The 18,496-nt window shown below is 49.2% G+C and overlaps 1 protein-coding gene and 1 pseudogene across 1 annotated transcript in view; one reads left to right on the top strand and one right to left on the bottom strand.

The window, feature by feature from the left end:
- Positions 1–18,496, bottom strand: part of KNL1 (kinetochore scaffold 1) — a 598,022-nt gene that overhangs the window by 26,542 nt on the left and 552,984 nt on the right. The window contains exon 24 of the mRNA XM_085626857.1: positions 12,899–13,017. Within this exon, the coding sequence (XP_085482983.1) occupies positions 12,899–13,017 (119 nt within the window). The remainder of the gene's footprint in view (positions 1–12,898; positions 13,018–18,496) is intronic.
- LOC146799311 (nucleoside diphosphate kinase D, mitochondrial-like) lies at positions 15,896–16,382 on the top strand (annotated as a pseudogene).

Here is an 18,496-nt window from a genome sequence, read left to right on the forward strand (position 1 = left end):
TTTCGAGGGTGGTGTCAACCTCTGGCCCGAATAAATAGTCAGGGTTGACGGGCTGGTTCAGTATATTGTTTTGTACCTCAGGCTTGAATCCTGAGATCCGTAGCCAGGCATGTCGTCGCAGCATGACGCTTGTGTTTATGGCTCTGGCAGCCGTGTCTGCAGCATCTAGTGCACATTTGATGGAAGCGTTCGTGAGTAGCTGTCCTTCTCTGATGAGCATTTCTGCGCCTTCTTTGAACTGGTCAGGGAGATGTTGGAATATTTGCTCCAGTGTGTCATAGTGCGCTCTATCATAGCGAGCAAGGAGCGCTTGAGTGTTGGCTATGCGCCATATGTTGGCAGCTTGGGCGGCAACTCGCTTGCCAGAGGTCTCTAACACTTTGGACTCTTTGTCCGGGGGAGGAGCGTCACCTGTCGTTTGCGAGTGTGCCCTCTTGCGTGCATTCGCCACGACGATGGAGTCGAGTGGTAATTGGCCTCTGATGTAAGTAGGATCCCCAGGTGCTGATCTGTATTTCTTATCAATCCTGGGGTTTATCACTCGTGCCCTGGTGGGTTCCTTGAAAATGTCCTTAGCTGGTTTGAGGACCCCCTTCAACATTGGCAGAGTCTTTATATGTCTTTCTGAGGATGCAAAGGTGTCCATTAGAAAGTCATCTTCGATGGTATCAGAGTGAAGCTGTACCCCATGGTTATTTGCAGCACGTTCAATAAGAGCGTTGAACGCCGCAGTATCCTCCGTAGGAGATGTTTTTGCCCCATAGAGTTGTTGGTCCTGTGCATCGAGAGGTGCACTGGGGTCTGCAGGGTCGCCCCAAGTTTGATCAGGGTCCTGCTGGCCATCAGGGTCTGTGTCTACATGGTAGGGGACTTGGTCATCCATGTAGTCCTCCAATGCATCCGTGTCGGAGCGTGTGGGGGAGAACCGGTGTGGATCCTGGTAGGATGAATGGAAGGGTTCATAAAGGAGAGGTTCTGATTCTACAGGCAACTTCCTTTTTAGTGGGATCCTGAAAGGGGCCAGTGGCGGCTCCGAAGTTATCCTTCGGTCGTGGAGAATCATCCTGCCAGTGTCGGCGTCGATGACGCGTGCCGGAGACGTCTCAGCAGGTGTGACCGTAGTTTGGGTGACCCGTGTCCTGAGTTGGAACATTTTTGGGATTGTCGACGGAGGCAAGCCGAAGGTAATGTTGGCCGGCACCGAAGAGGCTGCTGGAGCTCCGATCGAACCGGAACCCGACGTGTCCTGGAGGACAGCCGTGGTTTTGCTGCCTTGCGTCGCACCAGGTCGTACTTGGGGCGCCTTTGAGGCTTTGGCACCGGCCAGGTTCGTAGAGGCGGCCGTGGATTTTTTCGGCGCCGGCGGTTCTTCGAGTCGAGGTGCAGGGATCACCGTCGAAGTCTTCGATACGTGAGGCTTAGGTGTCGTCGAGGGAGCGATGCGAGACGCAGCAGGCGTTACGGCCCTCGGTGTCGTTGGTGCCGGTAGCCGAGCAGGTTTGTCGGTGCCGATGGCTTTTTTCCGTTTGTCGACTCCAACGTCGCCCGCTTCAAGTTCGGCACCGAAGTCTCTCTTGGTGCGGTCGGTGCCGACGCGTTGCGCTGGCGTCGAAGGCCTCGATCCGACCAGCGCCAGTTTCGGTTTCGGTGGAACCGGAGCAGCTTTCGGTTTCGGTTTTGCGGTAGGGAAACCAGCTTGTTTATGCAGTAATGGCTGCCGCTGAACGTCCGAGGACGGGCCCGAGGGCGGGGCCGAAGAACTGCGGGATGGGTCTCGGGTAAGGCCCGAAGGCGATCCCTCGACCGGAGCCATAGGCTGTGGCACTGGTGTTTCTTCGGTTTGAACAGGTAGGCCTTGTTCATCATTGGAGCTACTCTCTTCGGCCCCTAAGGCCTCCTCGTCGTCTCCTACCTCGGTGTCGTCTTCACCTCTGTGGAAGAGTGACTCGTCTACCTCGTCCGATCCGGGGTCGTGTTCGGAAACGGGACTGGAGGGCAAGACTTCTAATTCCTCGACGTCTTCGGCCTCGTTGAAGATGTCTGTTGGGGCCGGTGCCGCGTGCTGCGCCTCGAGTCTCGCCGCTCGTCGATTCCGTAGAGTCTTCTTAGAACGGAACCGTGCACAGGCCATGCATGTCGATTCGTCGTGGTCCGGCGAAAGGCATTTGTTGCACACCGGATGGACGTCGATGTGTGGGTACTTCGCATTGCATACCGGACACCTTTTGAATGGCGTCCTCGATTCCATCGTCGAAGTAGTTGATGGACAGGTAAATGCGAAAAAAGTCGGTGCCGAAAGTTAGTAAACTAACAGAATTGTATCGAAACCCGATCGATAAACAGTACCGACGCAAACTAAAGGCCTTTTGGCCTCGAGAAAATATTTTCCTAACTTGAGCTAAGATAGCACATCCGAACCCAATGGCGGAAAAAAACAATCTGAGGATGGAGAGGATGCCCATGCGCACTGTAGTCCAGGGGAGGAGTCACCTATCCAAGGATACTTCGAAGACTCTTCCAGGACAACAACGTGCAAACATCCGGACCCAACACTAGGCGGCGATCTATGCACAGATATGAATTCAGCAGCCCACATGCCTCGAACACATATTATCCTGAGTACTCACGGGGCCACCAGTTGTACACAATGCATTCCCGAATTGCAGAGGCATTGGACCACATTCGTTCAATTTCGCGGGCACTTTTGCAAAAAGCGCTGCCTTTTTACAAAAGTGCGGATTTCGCGATTTTATTGCAAATCGCGAAATCCTGGAGGGTCTGTACAGTACCAGCTTCCTACAGGGACCACCACTCTAGTCTGGGTAAGATGCACACTAAACGTTTACCTGTGCCCACCCTCTGGTAGCTTGGCACAGAGCAGTTAGTCTAAACTAGCAAGAGGCAATGTGTAAAGAAGTTGTGCAACACACAAACACAGTAACACAATGAAAACACCACACAGACTCCACAAAGGTTTAGAAAAATAGACAATTTTATAAAAAAATCAAGATCAAATTGAGAAAAATGGAATGTATGGAAGTAGAGTTATGAATTTTAAAAAAATATTAAGAGTTCTATGGCTTAGAAGCAATAGGCACCAATGGGGATTATCTTGTTGTGCTGGACTGGGGTAAAGTCAATAATTTGTGCTGACCCCGATAGAGCGCAGGCCAGCTACAGAACACACGCAAGTCCCAGTAAACAAAGTACCTTACCCTGGTTGCAACAACGAAATGTGAGGCGCAGTCAAGCAATGCAGTGATGCCGACACCGCAGTGGCGGGGATGCGCCTGGTCAGTAGACAAAGCACCGAGCCAAGAAGCGTTGGTTTCAAAGTGCTAACCACTGGATTTATCGATGCAGTTGAAGGATGCATACTGCTACAACGGTTCCAATGCATTGCGCTCTCAAGGCGATACGTTGGTACTGAGAGCGAAGCACCAAATTGAATATGCTACTTACCACTATGCATCTGTTCTTGGCATGTAGGGCTGCTGACATTCATATCTGTGCATAGATCGCCGCCTAGTGTTGGGTCCGGATGATTGCACATTGTTGTCCTGGAAGAGTCTTCGAAGTATCACGAGATAGGTGACTCCTCCCCTGGACCACAGTGCGCATGGGCATCCTCTCCATCCTCAGATTGTTTTTCGCCATTGTGGCAGTGAGGGAGTAGATACAGTAAGTGATGACCATGCTATACAGTAATTCTGAGTGCTGCAGCCGCTACAGGCGCCGGGGAGGAGGGTGGTCGATATGAATGTCAGCAGCCCTACATGCCAAGAACAGATGCATACTGGTAAGTAGCATATTCAGTTCGAGGCATGTGGGCTGCTGAATTCATATCTGTGCATAGAATATGTAGCAGTACCTCCATTAGCGGCGGCTACCCGTGCCAGCTGCAGCAGTCTGAAAAAGAGTTTTGAGAACAGCCTGTCCTACAGCTGCCTGCTGTTTTGAGTGTACATCTACACAGTAGTGTTTGGTAAATGTATGTATAGTGGACCATGTGGCTGCTCTACATATTTCCTGTAAAGGAATGTTTCCTAGGAAAGCCATGGACGCCCCTAACTTTCGTGTTGAGTGGGCTCGTGGGGGAATCGTTAATGTGCGTTTAGCTTTTTGATAGCAAATTTGAATACATTTAACGATCCATCTGGCTATACCTGCTTTGGAAATGGCGTTGTCCTTGTGTTGTGGAGAAAAGGCAACGAAAAGTTGTTTTGTTTTCCTAAAGTCCTTAGTTCTGTCTATATAGTACATGAGGGCCCTCTTTACATCTAGTGTATGGAGCATTCTCTCAGCGACATTCTGTGGATTTTGAAAGAAAACAGGCAGTTCAATAGTTTGATTCATGTGGAACTGCGATATCACTTTGGGCATGAATTTGGGGTTGGTACGTAGCACAACCCTGTTTGCGTGGACCTGAATGAATGGTTCTTGAATGGTTAGTGCCTGGAGTTCACCAACTCTTCTTAACGAAGTGATTGCTACTAGGAAAGCTACTTTCCAGGCGAGGAATTGAATCTCACATGAATGGAGAGGTTCAAAGGGTGGACCCATTAATTTGGAAAGGACCAAATTGAGGTTCCACACCGGTGCCGGTGGGTGTGTTGGGGAATTACTCTTTTGAGTCCCTCTAAGAAGGCTTTGATGGCAGGCACTCTGAATAAAGAGAGGTGCTGCCTGTTTTGGAGATCGGCTGCTATCGCGGTTAAATGGATACGTATTGAGTTGTATGCCAGATTGCATTGGTAGAGGTGTAAGAGGTAACAGATGATGTTTTGAATGGATGCATCCAGCGGGTTAATGTCATTGTTGTTGCAGTAAATGACAAACCTCTTCCATTTAGCCGCATAGCAAGCTCTGGTTGTGGGTCTCCTGGCCTCCTTGATGATATTCATACATTCCGGAGGCAGGTTCAGGTAGCCAAACTCTAAGACCTCAGGAGCCAGATTGCAAGGTTCAGCTGTTGCGGATCTGGGTGTTGAATTTCGCCATGGTTCTGCGTTAAAAGTGCGGGTTTGATCCGCAGCCTTTGATGCGGCACCACGGAAAGTTCTAGAAAGGTGGTGTACCATGGTTGGCGCGCCCATGTAGGCGAAACTAGGATGAGTTTTAGTGAGTGCTGTCGCAGTTTGCATGCCACTAGCGGTATCAATGGTGCTGGGGGAAAAGCGTATGCAAATCTGCCGGACCAGTTCATCCATATCTGTGACTGTGAATGTGGGAATCTGGCGGCAACGCTGTGGCATTTTGAGTTTTCGTGTGGGGCGAATAGGTCTATCTCTGGATGACCCCACTGTTGGAAGTACGGTTGGAGTACTGACAGGTGTAGCTCCCACTCGTGCATCTGGTGGCTGTGTCTGCTGAGCAGATCCGCCATCTGGTTGTCCTTGCCGGGGAGGTGTTCCGCCATGAGGAATATGTTCCTCTGAATGGCCCACTTCCACATGCTCTGAGCCAGATGAGACAACTGTGGAGAGTGTGTTCCTCCCAGCTTCTGTATGTAGTACATGGCAGTCATGTTGTCCGTCCGGATCAACACGACTTTGTTGCACAAGTGTACTTTGAATGCCTTCATGGCTAGGAAGATTGCCATCAGTTCCAGAACGTTGATGTGCATCTTCTTTTGTTGTGTCGTCCATAGTCCCTGCACTGTGTAAGTGAGTACATGAGCTCCCCAACCCTGGAGAGAGGCGTCCGCTGTCAGTATTATTTCTGGAACAGGCTCTTGGAACGGTCAGCCCTTGCAAAGGTTTTGTGGATTCCACCAATGCAGAGAGTTGTATGCCCGACCGCTCACCAACACTAGGTCTTTTAATTGCCCGTGAGCCTGATTCCATTGACGTGCCAAGCAATCCTGAAGCGGGCGCATATGTAGTCTCGCGTGCGGGACTATGAAAATGCAGGAGGCCATCATGCCTATCAACTGCATGAACACTCGCGCAGGAAGGGAGTGTTGAGGTTTGAACTTTGAGATCAGCAGTTGCATGCTGTTGATCCTCACTAAATTTGGCTGAGCTGTGGCTGCCAGAGTGTTTATGGTCGCGCCCAGGTACTGTCGTACATGTGCGGGTTGGAGATGTGATTTTGGGTAATTTAGTGAGAATCCCAGACTGTGAAGAAGGTGAATGGTGAGGGACGTGTGGCTGGCACATTGCTGGGCTGACTTTGCCTGAACAAGCCAGTTGTCCAGGTAAGGGAAGACATGAATGTGTTGTCTCCGTAGATGTGCAGCCACTGTTGCTAGGCACTTGGTAAAGACCCTGGGTGCCGTCGTTACTCCGAAGGGGAGAACTTTGAACTGATAGTGATGCCCCTGAATAGTGAACCTGAGATATTTCCTGTGTGATGGGTGTATGGGTATGTGGAAATACGCATCTTTTAGGTCCAGTGTGGCTAGGAAGTCTCCCTGACTGCGTAGCGGGAGAACCTGCTGTAGGGTGAGCATATGGAAATGCTCTGAGAGAATGTATTGGTTGAGGGGTCTCAGGTCTAGTATAGGTCTGAGCGACCCGTCCTTTTTTGGGATTAAGAAGTACAGAGAGTACACCCCTGTCCCCTGCTGGTTGACGGGCACGACCTCTATTGCACCGTTTTGCAGCATACTTAGCACTTCCTGCTGCAATAATGCCAAGTGCTCTACGGACATAGGACGGTGCTTTGGCGGTATGTTGGGTGGGGTGGACGTTAATTCGAGACAGTAACCGTGCTGGATAAAGTCCCTGACCCACCTGTCTGTGGTGATGGTTTTCCACGCTGACAGGAACCGTTGGTGTCTCCCCCCGACAGGTGTTATGTGGTCGGGGGGCAGGGAGAGGGCGTCACTGTTTGTTTTTGGGGGAGGACCTGGTGTTGCCGTAACCACGTCCTCTGCCCTTGGTGCTGGAGCCACGATATCCACCTCTGTTGGTTTTATCATAGGTACTTTGTGTGCCCCCTGACCTCTAGCTGCTCCTCTATTCCCGGGGCGACGAAAGGAGCCACTACGAAACTGCTGCGTCTGCAGAGCCCCCATTGATTTCGCAGTGTCAGTGTCTTTTTTAATTTTCTCGAGGGTAGTGTCAACTTCAGGGCCAAATAAATAGTCTGGGTTGACCGGTTGATTTAATATATTGTTCTGAATCTCCGGCTTGAAGCCTGAGATTCTCAACCATGCATGCCTTCTCAACATGACGCTTGTGTTGATTGCCCTCGCCGTTGTGTCGGCTGCATCCAGTGCGCACTTGATGGATGCATTGGTAAGGAGTTGTCCCTCTCTGATGAGGAGCTCCGCTGCCTCTTTATAGTCATCTGGCAAATGTTGGAGTAGTGACTCTAGTGTGTCGTAGTGGGACCTATCATAACGGGCCAGGAGTGCCTGTGTGTTGGCAATGCGCCAGATGTTTGCTGCTTACGCTGCAATCCGTTTGCCTGATGTCTCCAGCACTTTGGACTCCTTGTCTGGGGGAGGAGCATCACCTGTTGTTTGTGAGTGTGCTCTTTTGCGAGCATTAGCAACCACCATGGAGTCCAAAGGTAACTGACCCCTAATGTACATAGGGTCTCCGGGTGCAGGCTTGTATTTTTTTCCAATCCTGGGGTTTAGCACCCGTGCCCTGGTGGTTTCTTAAAAAATGTCTTTTGCAGGTTTGAGAACTCCTTTTAACATGGGCAGAGTTTTGACAGTTCTTTCTGAAGAGGCGAAAGTGTCCACCAAGAAGTCTTCTTCGACAGTGTCAGAATGGAGTTCTACTCCATGATTGGCAGCAGCCCGTTCTATGAGGGCATTAAAGGCAGCAGTGTCCTCTGTGGGAGATGTCTTTATGTTATATAGCTGCATGTCATGGGTATCTGGTGCGGTACCCTGGTCTGTGGGGTCATCCCATGCCTGATCTGGGTCTTGCAGGTGATCATCAGGATCGATATCCCCAGGGTAGGTGGTATCATCCCCTACATAGTCCTCTACTGCGTCTGCCTCTGAAGGCGTAGGAGAAAAGGACGGTGGATCCTGATGGAAGGGTTGAAAGTGTTCATGAAGCACTGGCTCTGACCCTGCCGGCAATTTGTGTTTGAGAGGAATTCTGTAGGAGTCCAATCCCCTCTCTGGCGTGATTTTCCGCTTGCGGAGCATCAACCTACCAGTGTTGGCGTCGATAAATCGTGGCTGTGAAGGCTCGAAATCTGTTTGTCCAGTGGATGGGGACTGTGTCTGGCGGACACGTGTCCGAATCTCGAACAGTTTCGGCGCCGTGGGCGGCGGCAACCCAAACGTGATGTTGGTCGGCGTCGAGGGTGCTTTCGAAGCCTTGTGCGTGTCGGGACCCGACGGAGAGTGGAGGGCTGCCCATTCTCTGATGCGTTGCAACGATGCAGAGACCTGTTGCACGGTGAACGCAGATGGCTCTTTGGAACCGGTCGGCACCTTGGAGGTAGTCGTCGAAGCGGCACCCGAGTTCTTTGCAGTCATGGGGTCATCGATCCGAAGGGAGGTATCGACGCTCGTCGGAGTCGATGACCTGGCAGGCGCTGCCGTCTTAGACGTTGACGCAGACGGGGTGGCCACCTTGACTTTGGTGGCTGGGGCCGATGTATTTGGTGCCAGAGGCCGAGGCGCCTTGTGGGAACCGAGGGCCCTCTTCTTCGGCTCGGCACCCGTATCCGCTGCGGTGAGCTCGGCACCGAAATCCCTTTTTGCGCGGTCGGAGCCGATGACTTTTTGCCGGCGTCGAAGGAGTGGAGGGCTTCGAGCCGATCACAACCAGTTTCACTTTCGCTTTCGATAGAACTGGTGCGATGGATGGTTTCGGTTTCGCTGAAGGGAATCCAGTTGCCTTCGATAATAATGGCTCTTGCGAAATGTTAGAGGCCGGGCCGAAGAACCATGAGATTGATCTTGGGTAAGGCCCGAAGGCGATCCCTCGACCTGAGCCTCATGACGACGTATTTCGTCGGCCTCCGTATCGACGGGTTGGCCTAGCTCCTCGCTGGAGCTATCTTCCTCGGCCCCAAAGGCCTCATCGTAGTCTCCTACCTCTTCGACGACTTCTTCTCTCTGAAAGATCACTTCATCGTCGCCTTCCGATCGGGAGTCGTGTTCGGAAGCGGGGCTGGAGTCTACATCTTTCACGCTCTCGGCGTCCTAGTCTTCGGTGCTGAAGATGTTGGCCGGGGCAGGCGCCGATTGCTGCGCCTCCAATCTCGCTGCCCGTCGATTCCGGAGAGTCTTCTTCGAGCGGAATCGGGCACAGGCCATACATTTCGACTCATCGTGATCCGGTGAGAGACATTTGTTGCATACCGGGTGGACGTCGATGTGTGGGTATTTTGCGTGGCATAAAGGACACCTTTTGAATGGAGTCCTCGATTCCATCGTCGATCGAAGTTCGATATTCGGACCAAGCAGATCCGAAAAGCTTGAAGAAGGTGCTAAAGCACTAAAGAAACTAATCGATACCGAACGGGAACAGTACCGACGATAACTAAAGGCCTTTTGGCCTTGAACTGAATTTTCCTAACTTGAGCTAAGATAAGCACATCCGAACCCAATGGCGGAAAAAAACAATCTGAGGATGGAGAGGATGCCCATGCGCACTGTGGTCCAGGGGAGGAGTCACCTATCTCGTGATACTTCGAAGACTCTTCCAGGACAACAATGTGCAATCATCCGGACCCAACACTAGGCGGCCATCTATGCACAGATATGAATTCAGCAGCCCACATGCCTCGAACCTATCCACCACAATATTTACTTTCATATTTCACTATACTAATTCACCACTAATCCTTTACGGGTTCCGGAGTAGTGTGCTACTCGCTGAAGAAGCGCTTTGACGCCTCGTCAGGGCTATTAAGCATTATATAAATACAATTCCAATGCAATACTCACAAACACCGGGTCGATGCGCCAGTTCTGCTACATGTGAACCAGGAGCAGGGGTAGAGTCCCTTGGAGATCACTTCAGTGCCAGGCAGAGTCCAGCTCTCCTCAGCAGTCATAGATAAGCAGGGCAGCACAAGAGAAAAGCAGGTCTTCCAGGTCAGCAGTCCAGCAGAGTGTCAGTCTTTGATGCAACACAGCAATTCTTCTGACACAGTCCAGCTTTACATCCAGAAGTGTCTGATCTGGTAGGGTCAGAGACCCAGAACTTATACCCAACTGTTCCTTTGAAGTCGGGATGACTTCAAAGAAGGGTCTTTGAAGTGCACAAGTATCCTTTCTTCCTTAGCCCTGGCTCCAGACAATCTGTGGGGGGCAATCAGCCTTTTGTGAGGGGTCAGGCCACTACCTATTTAGATGTGAGTGTTAGCCCCTCTCCCCTTTCATGCTCAGGAAGAGGTATCAGAATGTAGTCTACTCAGACACACCTAACCTTCCTGGGTTTTTCAAGAGGGAATGCACAAAGTGTAGCTGTCACCCACCTTAGATGTGTATTGGAGTCAGGCTGAAGGCACACAGAGCAGAACAATGGCCACTTTCTAAAAGTGGCATTTCTAAACAGTAATGTTAAATCAAAATTTACCGGCAAATTAAAATTTACCGGTAAAAAGGATTTATCATTACCATTCCAAAGATATAAAACCTGATGCAACAACTCCTTTCTAATCAGGAATTATAGCTTAAAAGTGTTAAGGAATTCCCAATGTTAACCTATAAAAGGAGTAGGCCTTACAGTAGAGAGAAACGATTGTAGGTGTTATTCACTTCCAGGACATGCAAACTAAAAGTACATGTCCTACCTTTTACTTACAAAGCATCCTGCCCATGGGCTACCTTCAGCCTTCCTTAGGGGTGACTTGTGTGTAATAAAAGGGGAGTTTTGGGCTTGGCAAAGATTTTTAAATGCCAAGCCGAAGTGGTAGTAAACTGCACACATAGGCTCTGCAGTGGCAGGCCTGAGACAGGTTTGAGAGGCTACTTGTGTGGGAGGCCCAGTCAGTGCTGCAGGCCCAGTAACAGCATTTTACTTACAGGCTCTGGGTATACGGTATACCACTTTACAAAGGACTTACGAGTAAATAAAAAATGCTAAACAGGCGTAAACCATTCATACCATGTTTAAAAAATAGCGCATGCACTTTAGCACTGGTTAGCAGTAGTAAAGTGCTCAGAGTCCTAAAACCACCAAAAAGGTCAGAAAAAGAGAAGGAAGGCAAATCGTTTGAGGTGACCCTTCTGGGAGGGCCATTTTCCAAAACTCGCCATCTAAAGTCTTGTGAGTTCAAACATCCAGACTGACATCAGAGTTTGGTTCAGGGAGCAACTCTGAAAGAACAACTCGGAGAACACCCATGTAATAGGTCATAGGGATGCAAGACCAATACTGGTGTTAGGCTGCCTGGATTCCTCTGAATATGTTCCAGTGCTGTGCTTTGCAGGCACCACAGCAATATTCCTGGATCCATGAAAACAAGAGTAGCCTACACATTTTATCAACTGGGCAGCTTGCTCAAAAAGAACAAGTAAACTGAATGAGGAAGGCTTTCAGAAAAATATTTACTTAGCTTCCTATTTGTTTTAACAAAATAAAAACCTGGCTTTCCATGCTTGAGAAGTGTGAGTAATCTTACCACTGCTGTTTTCTGTGTGAAAGCTTTCCCAGAGAGTAGCACAAGTCCATAGGATGGTTAGGCCCAAAGCATCTCCAGGGAGTAAAATATGTAGGACAGTTATGTGAGGCAAGAGCATGTAATGCCTCACCGGTGCCTTCAAATTTCAACTAATTTTATTCAGAGAAAAATTCTACTGTGATTCTCCATACTGCAAGGATGCCAGGCCTGCAACAGTGTGACCATGTGGAATACCTCTATTAAGAGAAAATGAGGCATTCCATGATCATACAGAATCCCCCTTTGGTGTGCCCCAACCACACAATCTCAAAAAGAAAAAACGCCCCTCAGAATGTGTTCCAGTAACAGAAAAAGGCGGCCCTTTCTAAGGCACTCACAAACGATTTTGCAACTTTGCCATAGCTAGAAGACACACTCAAGTTGTGTTGGGACAGTTGAGGTTAATTAGAACAAAGGTTAGAGTATGGCAATTTCAATCCCCTTGTTCTAAGTAGTCCATCAACAATTGTGATAAGTACTGCCTGCATTGAGTCAGTGTGCTCTCCAACATGCACAGGGGCTTTTCATTCTTGCACGCTTTGCCTTCCAAAAGAAAAATCAGCTACCTGGTTGATTCTTAGGATACATCTTCCCTTGTGTGCTGGGAGAGATGTTCATTGTTTTCATATTGAATAACTCACTTAAGCCAAGCTTGCTTTAGTCCTTCACAAGTAAAAATAAATAACTAGGCATGGCACAGCTTTGGATTATTTTATGAACTTGTCTAAATCCTCAACACGACTTGGTAGATGTTATTAATCCCTGTAACAATACATTTCACAGCCATCCTTAAAAATCAATGTTTAGATAAAATAGCCAAAGAAAGATTTTGAAAGAACATTTATCCAATCCGGCATCCTTATTGATATTCATCCATGCCTCGCTTTAGAATCCCATAGTCCCACCTTCTTTTAATAAGAATTAAAAAAAAAACGTAACCTCATTTCCTTCTAAGTATACTTCCAGAAGAAAGGTGAAATCTTCTCATTTCTGTTTTGGAATTTCTAGATAAAGCAAAGTGACACGCCTATACTAATCCAACTTAAAAACCACACTGAAAACCAACTATTCTCGAATGGAAAAAAAGGTAAGAGGGAAGTTAAATAAACTAGCTGAGATAAGAAGCCTCACTGGGAAACTAAGTCTGGACAGAAGCAAGAAATGTAACTAGGAAATTATGTTTCTTTATATTGTTATGAACCCTCTAGATTTACAACCTGTAAAGATTAACCGTGGCGTTTTGAGACAAACAAAACACAGAAAGTAAAACAGAAATATTTACTGGTTAAAGGATTAATTAACTTACTTTGTGTTGTGCACTTCAGTTTTCAGGAGGTTAAACTTCCCACCCCATTTCATCAAATACTCTATTTCCTCTCCAAGGAGACGGCAGCGATTTACCACCAGTGAGATGTCAAAGAGAAACTATTGGAAAGAAAAACGGAGAACAAACATTTAGCAAACAAGCATGCATGCATGATGCAAGGTAAGCTCATGCGCTTTTTTGAATGTTTTCCACATGTTCAAATGCATAAATACCTTCAAGATAGACTACCAAGATTTAGTCCTATTGGTTAAGAAGCCATCTAAGAAAAAAAATGTTTTCATTTCGGATTGGTTCTTATTTTTTTGGGGGGGGGGGGGGGGGGGGGGGTAAGATGAATTAAAAAAATAAACGAATATGGCATGTACAGTCCAGATGCTAAAAGCTCAAAGGACAACTTTTGAACAGAGTGATCGCTGGTGCTCCCTTTATGTGTTCCGAATCCACGGTCACAATAAGAGAAACTTATATTAACTCAGAGCTCCTTTCAATATAAAAAGTTAAAACTTGAGGGACTCTATACTGACTAAATATATCTGCAGTGCTTCCAAATTAAATGGGACCTTGACACCAATACAGGCAAGCTGACATACTCAAACTCCAGCTGAGGGCCACCTCACCAGAGGAAGATGAAGTAGTTAGAAACAAGTTACATACCTGTACACTGTGGTTCTCCAGTATTGATATCTTTCATAAATGTACATGCTCCATCCAAGAATTCTGGTGAATCCTGAAGAAAGGAGCCAGGCATGAGGAACACTGTGTTGCACAAAGTCCCGTTGCATCAACATTTCCCACTTGTGGACTGGCAAATCGTGCTTGGGGGTGCACAGAGGCCACACGAGTGCAGTGCAGCCTGCCCAGAATTTGCCCCAGTGCGGGAGTCTGAGGTCTGCCTGACTTTGCGTGCGCAGCTCTACCTCCGACTGGATGAGAAGTGGACTGGGGCTGATGGTCTGCAGTGATTGAGGTGCCTCTGCTGGTGGCTGGTGGAAAAGGGTGTCCTGGATTACCTGGTGGCCTTCAGTGAGGGGAATGGATGACTGGAGCATCGCTTGCTTGCTGAGGGGGACCGGAAAAGCCAGGGCCTGCTAGGTGTGTACCAACGCTCGAGCTGGGGCCATGCGGGTCGGCCCCAAGAAGGGGGGGGGGGGGGGAAGACAGGGGTTGGGGTGGGGGGAAGTCAGGGGTGCTTTAGCGCTGCCTTGAGAGCCAGGATGGAGGTGCTTGGGGTAAGTACCAAGCCCGCATGAGACTGTCTGCAGGGGGCCGGAATCTTGGCGAGCGGCCCTTGGGGAGAGCAGCATATGAAGCCAGGGGGGTGGAGGGTGCGAGCAATTGGGGAGCTGTAAGGACTCGGCAGAACGGGGAAGCAGCAGTGAAAAGGACTAGAGAGGCGGTGGTGAAGGGGACAGCCTGAGTGCTGGAGAGTGAGCCTTGATATCAGACTGAGGGTGGGAGGCGTGGAGGAGTTTGGCACGGTGCTGCTGTGGGCCCGTGCTTGAGAGTGGGTTGTTTGTATAATCTTTCCTCCCTCCTAGACTGGGGAGGAGAAAGCGAGGATAGACTCAATGCCACACAGAGGCTGTGGCAGAAGCAGCTGGGGCCTGGAGTTTGCCCCAATTTGCTAAGTGCCGTGCCTTATCACCCGAGCGCTGTTGGAAAGTGGAGACTGGGAGCAGAGCCGCTCAAGACTGGAGGGGCACCCCCTGACATAGGGGAGAAAGAGCAGCGGTGAGAGTAGGATGCCGGGGACCCCCCTTCAGCTTGGCCCTCTTGCAATGGGGAAATATAAGGCTACCAAGAGACTCCACGGCAATCATGCAATATACTATGCTGCAGGGCACTGCCATGAGGGCTGCCAGACTACTAGGGGCAAGGCTACCGGCCCGAGAGGAGCAGACACTTCGAGGGGAAGATAGACGTAGTGTCCATAGATGTGGTCCTTCCCCGGGCGAACCTCTGGAAGGCAGCGGACAGAAACACGAGTGCTGATAATTATTATAGACCTGCAGACAGAAGTAACAGCACTTCAGGTGTAGGTGTCCCACATGGTGGCTATAACCGACTTTGGAGAATAGAGTGGAAGATGCAGAGGGCCTGTCCCAAAGAAACAACCTCAGAATTCTGGTATTACAGAACACGCGGAAGGTGCCTCCACTGAGTTCCCTTGAGGACGGGCTAAAGATAAAGTTGAGCTTAACCGACCTATCACCCACGTTTGCAATCGAGAGGGCCTACAGGGCACTGGTGGTGAGACGGCAGTCAGGGTCACCCCCAAGAGCAATAATTGCCAGAATCTGTAACTTTTGGTATTGTGACAAAATCCTGAGGCCTGCCAGTGAGTAGGTCACAAAAGTGCCATCTAGACATGTAAAGTCGAAAGCAGAGAAAATCATTCATGGAAGTTAAACAGAACTTAAATCGATGAACCTCTCCCATCGTGAGGTGTCAGATGAGCTGGTATCCGTGGACATTGCAAAAGCGTTTGATATGCTTCAATGGGAATACCTGCTGCAGGTGTTGGAGTACATGGGCTTCGGTCCAGGTTTCTGTGGGTAGGTGAAACTCCTTTTTAGGAACCTTGGGCCCGGGTCCTCAAAGGCAGGCTGGTGTCTGAGGATTGGGTGGCAGAGAGGTTCACAACAGGGGTAGTGGTTTGTCAAGTTACCAAGTTTGAGGGTGCATGCACCAGGTTCTCGTGGGGGCAGGACAATTTCTAAAATATGCTAACATTTCCAGCATCGCCCAGGAGATCTGGACAGCGTTTCCAGCAGCCCCCCCACTGTCAGATATGCTGCAAATGTTCCTGACAGTGGGCAACGTACAGCGGTTTCTGTCTGTGTTTTATAGAGCGCTCAAGAGGGACATGGCTAAGGGAAGATTTTCAGCTAGAACGGTCTGGGTGGAAGAAATGGAGAAATTGATCACAGCAAAAGAATGGGCAGAGACGTGCACTTACTAGGTGGGTGGCATGCAATGTCAGGTTTAAATTGCAGCAGCGTTCTCCCAGGGATCCAGGAGAGGACGCTGATTGCGGTGAAGCCAGTTGGGGTGCAGAGGCAGCTGGTTGGTGACATCTGTCGCTTCGAGAAGCGCGGCTTCAAGCTGGTGGGCATGAAACTCCTGAAGGCTCCTGAGGGCATTTTGGCAGCTCACTACCATGACTTGAAGAGGAAACCTTTCTACCCTGCCTTGATCCGCTACATGAGTTCCGGCCCTTCCTCGCAATGGTGTGGGAAGGCTACAACGTGGTAAGATCTTCCAGGTCTATGGTGGGGAGACCAACTCTGCTGAGGCAAAGCCAGGCATGATCCGCGGGGACTACAGTGTTCACATCAACAGGAATGTGATTCATGCCAGCGACTCGGTGGAGGTGGCCCAGAAGGAGATCAGCCTGTGGTTCCACAGTGATCAGCTGGTAGACTGGGAGCTCTGTGACTATGGCATCCTATACCAGGAATGAACACCCCTTGGCTGGGTAGGGTCACCCCCATGCCCTCTGTTTGGTACATACTGTGGGATCTGAACTACCTCTTTACAACCTGCGACAGCACAACTACCCCCTGCCAGTGAGCGCCATGCAGCGAAAGAGGTTTGCACCCTGCCTGGTGTCTACCTCTATGCACAGATGGACAAATAGTGCATAGTCCCTCGCTGGCCACTCTGCACGGTGCTGCGAATCCCATGCCAGTCGTGCTTCGCTATGACCTACAAGGAGGAAGGAAGTTGCATTGCTTCAAGGATTTCTAATAAATACACTTAGGGTCTGAATGTGAGGGGGAGGCTTTGGTGGTTATCACACAGGACATGAACCTGAAGGGGGAGCGGGTGGGAGTGGAAACTCAGGGGGCTGTTGCACAGGAGGGATAAAGTGTTTAGCGCAGTTGGGACGGCAGAACCGCCTGATGACTCAAAGAATACGGACAGGACTTGCATATATGTACTTATTGCAGCAGCTGGGGGCAAAGCGAGAGGTAATTACGTGATGATTGTTAGGCTTGAATTACTGTTGATCTGGCTGCTGCGGTCTCAATTTGTATCAGTGAAACCAATAAAAACATTAAAAATTAATAATAAGCAGTGCAAACAATCATTGAGAACTATAGAGGGGCTAAGTGACATTGGTAACCAATTCACATCGTTTTAAAAAGGACCAAATCTCAACCAATCAGAACACAGACCCTGAAGCACTCTTCCCCTGCAGGACCACCATACCTCAGATTACAAGCATGTGTACACAAAAAGAATGTGATAAGTATTCAGAGTGGTGAACCGTAATGGGGAGGAGGGACGGTCGCATGTCAAACTATAAAAGACGTGAATACCGGAGAACCACAGTGTATAGGTAAGTAACTTGTTTCTTCTCCAGTACTGAATCATTCCTAGATTCTCATGCTTAAATCAGATTAATAAGCAGTATAAAGCAAAAGAGAGGCGGTGGGAATGGCAAACCACTCTGGTGTAGAAAATTGACCATGCCCTAAATGCCAATAATCAAGATAAAATTTACATTTCCTTCGCCAATTATAAAACTTGAAATTTAAAGCAGGACTTGATATGTAATAAACAGCAATCCTTTACCTTACCGAAAAAGGCAATGTAAGACTGCTTGCCCAACCACGGCATCTCCTTTCCAAGATGGATCAAAACAATAATGCTTGGTGAAGGTATGGACATTAGACCATGTTGCTGCTCTGCACATGCCTGGCAAAGAAACTACAGCATACAGGACTGTTGATGCTGCCACTTCTCTGGTAGAAAGTGCATTAACCTTCTTGCTCAGTGGCCTTCCTGCTTTGTCATACCAAAAGGCACTGATGGCAGACACCCATCAAGCTATACTGCTCCATGATAAAGTACAACCTTTTCTAGGCAGAGCAAATGCTGCAATTGGTTGGTCAGATTTTCCTTAAGTCTTTTTTTTTTTTTTTTAAAAACCTTTATTTCTCCAAGAGTCTGGACACAGCTATTCAGCCGACAACCCGGAGGTTCGGCAGCTTCGATAGAGAAGGACAAAGAAGCGTCCACATTGCATTAACCTCTTCGGTGCCCGTGACGAGCTGGACTCGTCATGGGCCGCGGTGGCGCTGTGCCCATGACGAGTCCAGCTCGTCACAAACCCCGCCCGCTAATGTAACGGCCGGCACAGGGCGGGGAAAGGGGCGGGCACCGAAGGGGTTAAAGGAGCAGTGAAAAAATTCCATTTTTAAGTAAACACAAACACACAACAAACCCCAGCAAGGCAAGAACACTGAATGCCCATGGTGATAGCCCCCCAGGGGAGGCCGGACCCCAATAATCTAACAGTCACAGTACTGTGATAAGAGGAAGAAGGGGGACAGCAGAGGCCCAAGAAGTCAATTAATCATCACATCTTATATACTGGGCTGGAAAGAATGTCAAGAAGAAAGCTGTTCCTCGGGGGGATCCAAATCAGGGGCAAGACAAATTCCCCCCCTGTATTGATTCCACCGCCCCCAGATGGCGTGCCACTTCCGAGGGCGGCCTCTAGCGCAATATACTGTCTTTTCCCTGAGCATACTCCAATCCATATTTTCTTTCCACGCGGTCAATGTG

Source organism: Triturus cristatus, chromosome 9 (genome assembly GCF_964204655.1).
Source record: "Triturus cristatus chromosome 9, aTriCri1.1, whole genome shotgun sequence".
In the NCBI taxonomy this organism is placed as follows: Eukaryota; Metazoa; Chordata; class Amphibia; order Caudata; family Salamandridae; genus Triturus; species Triturus cristatus.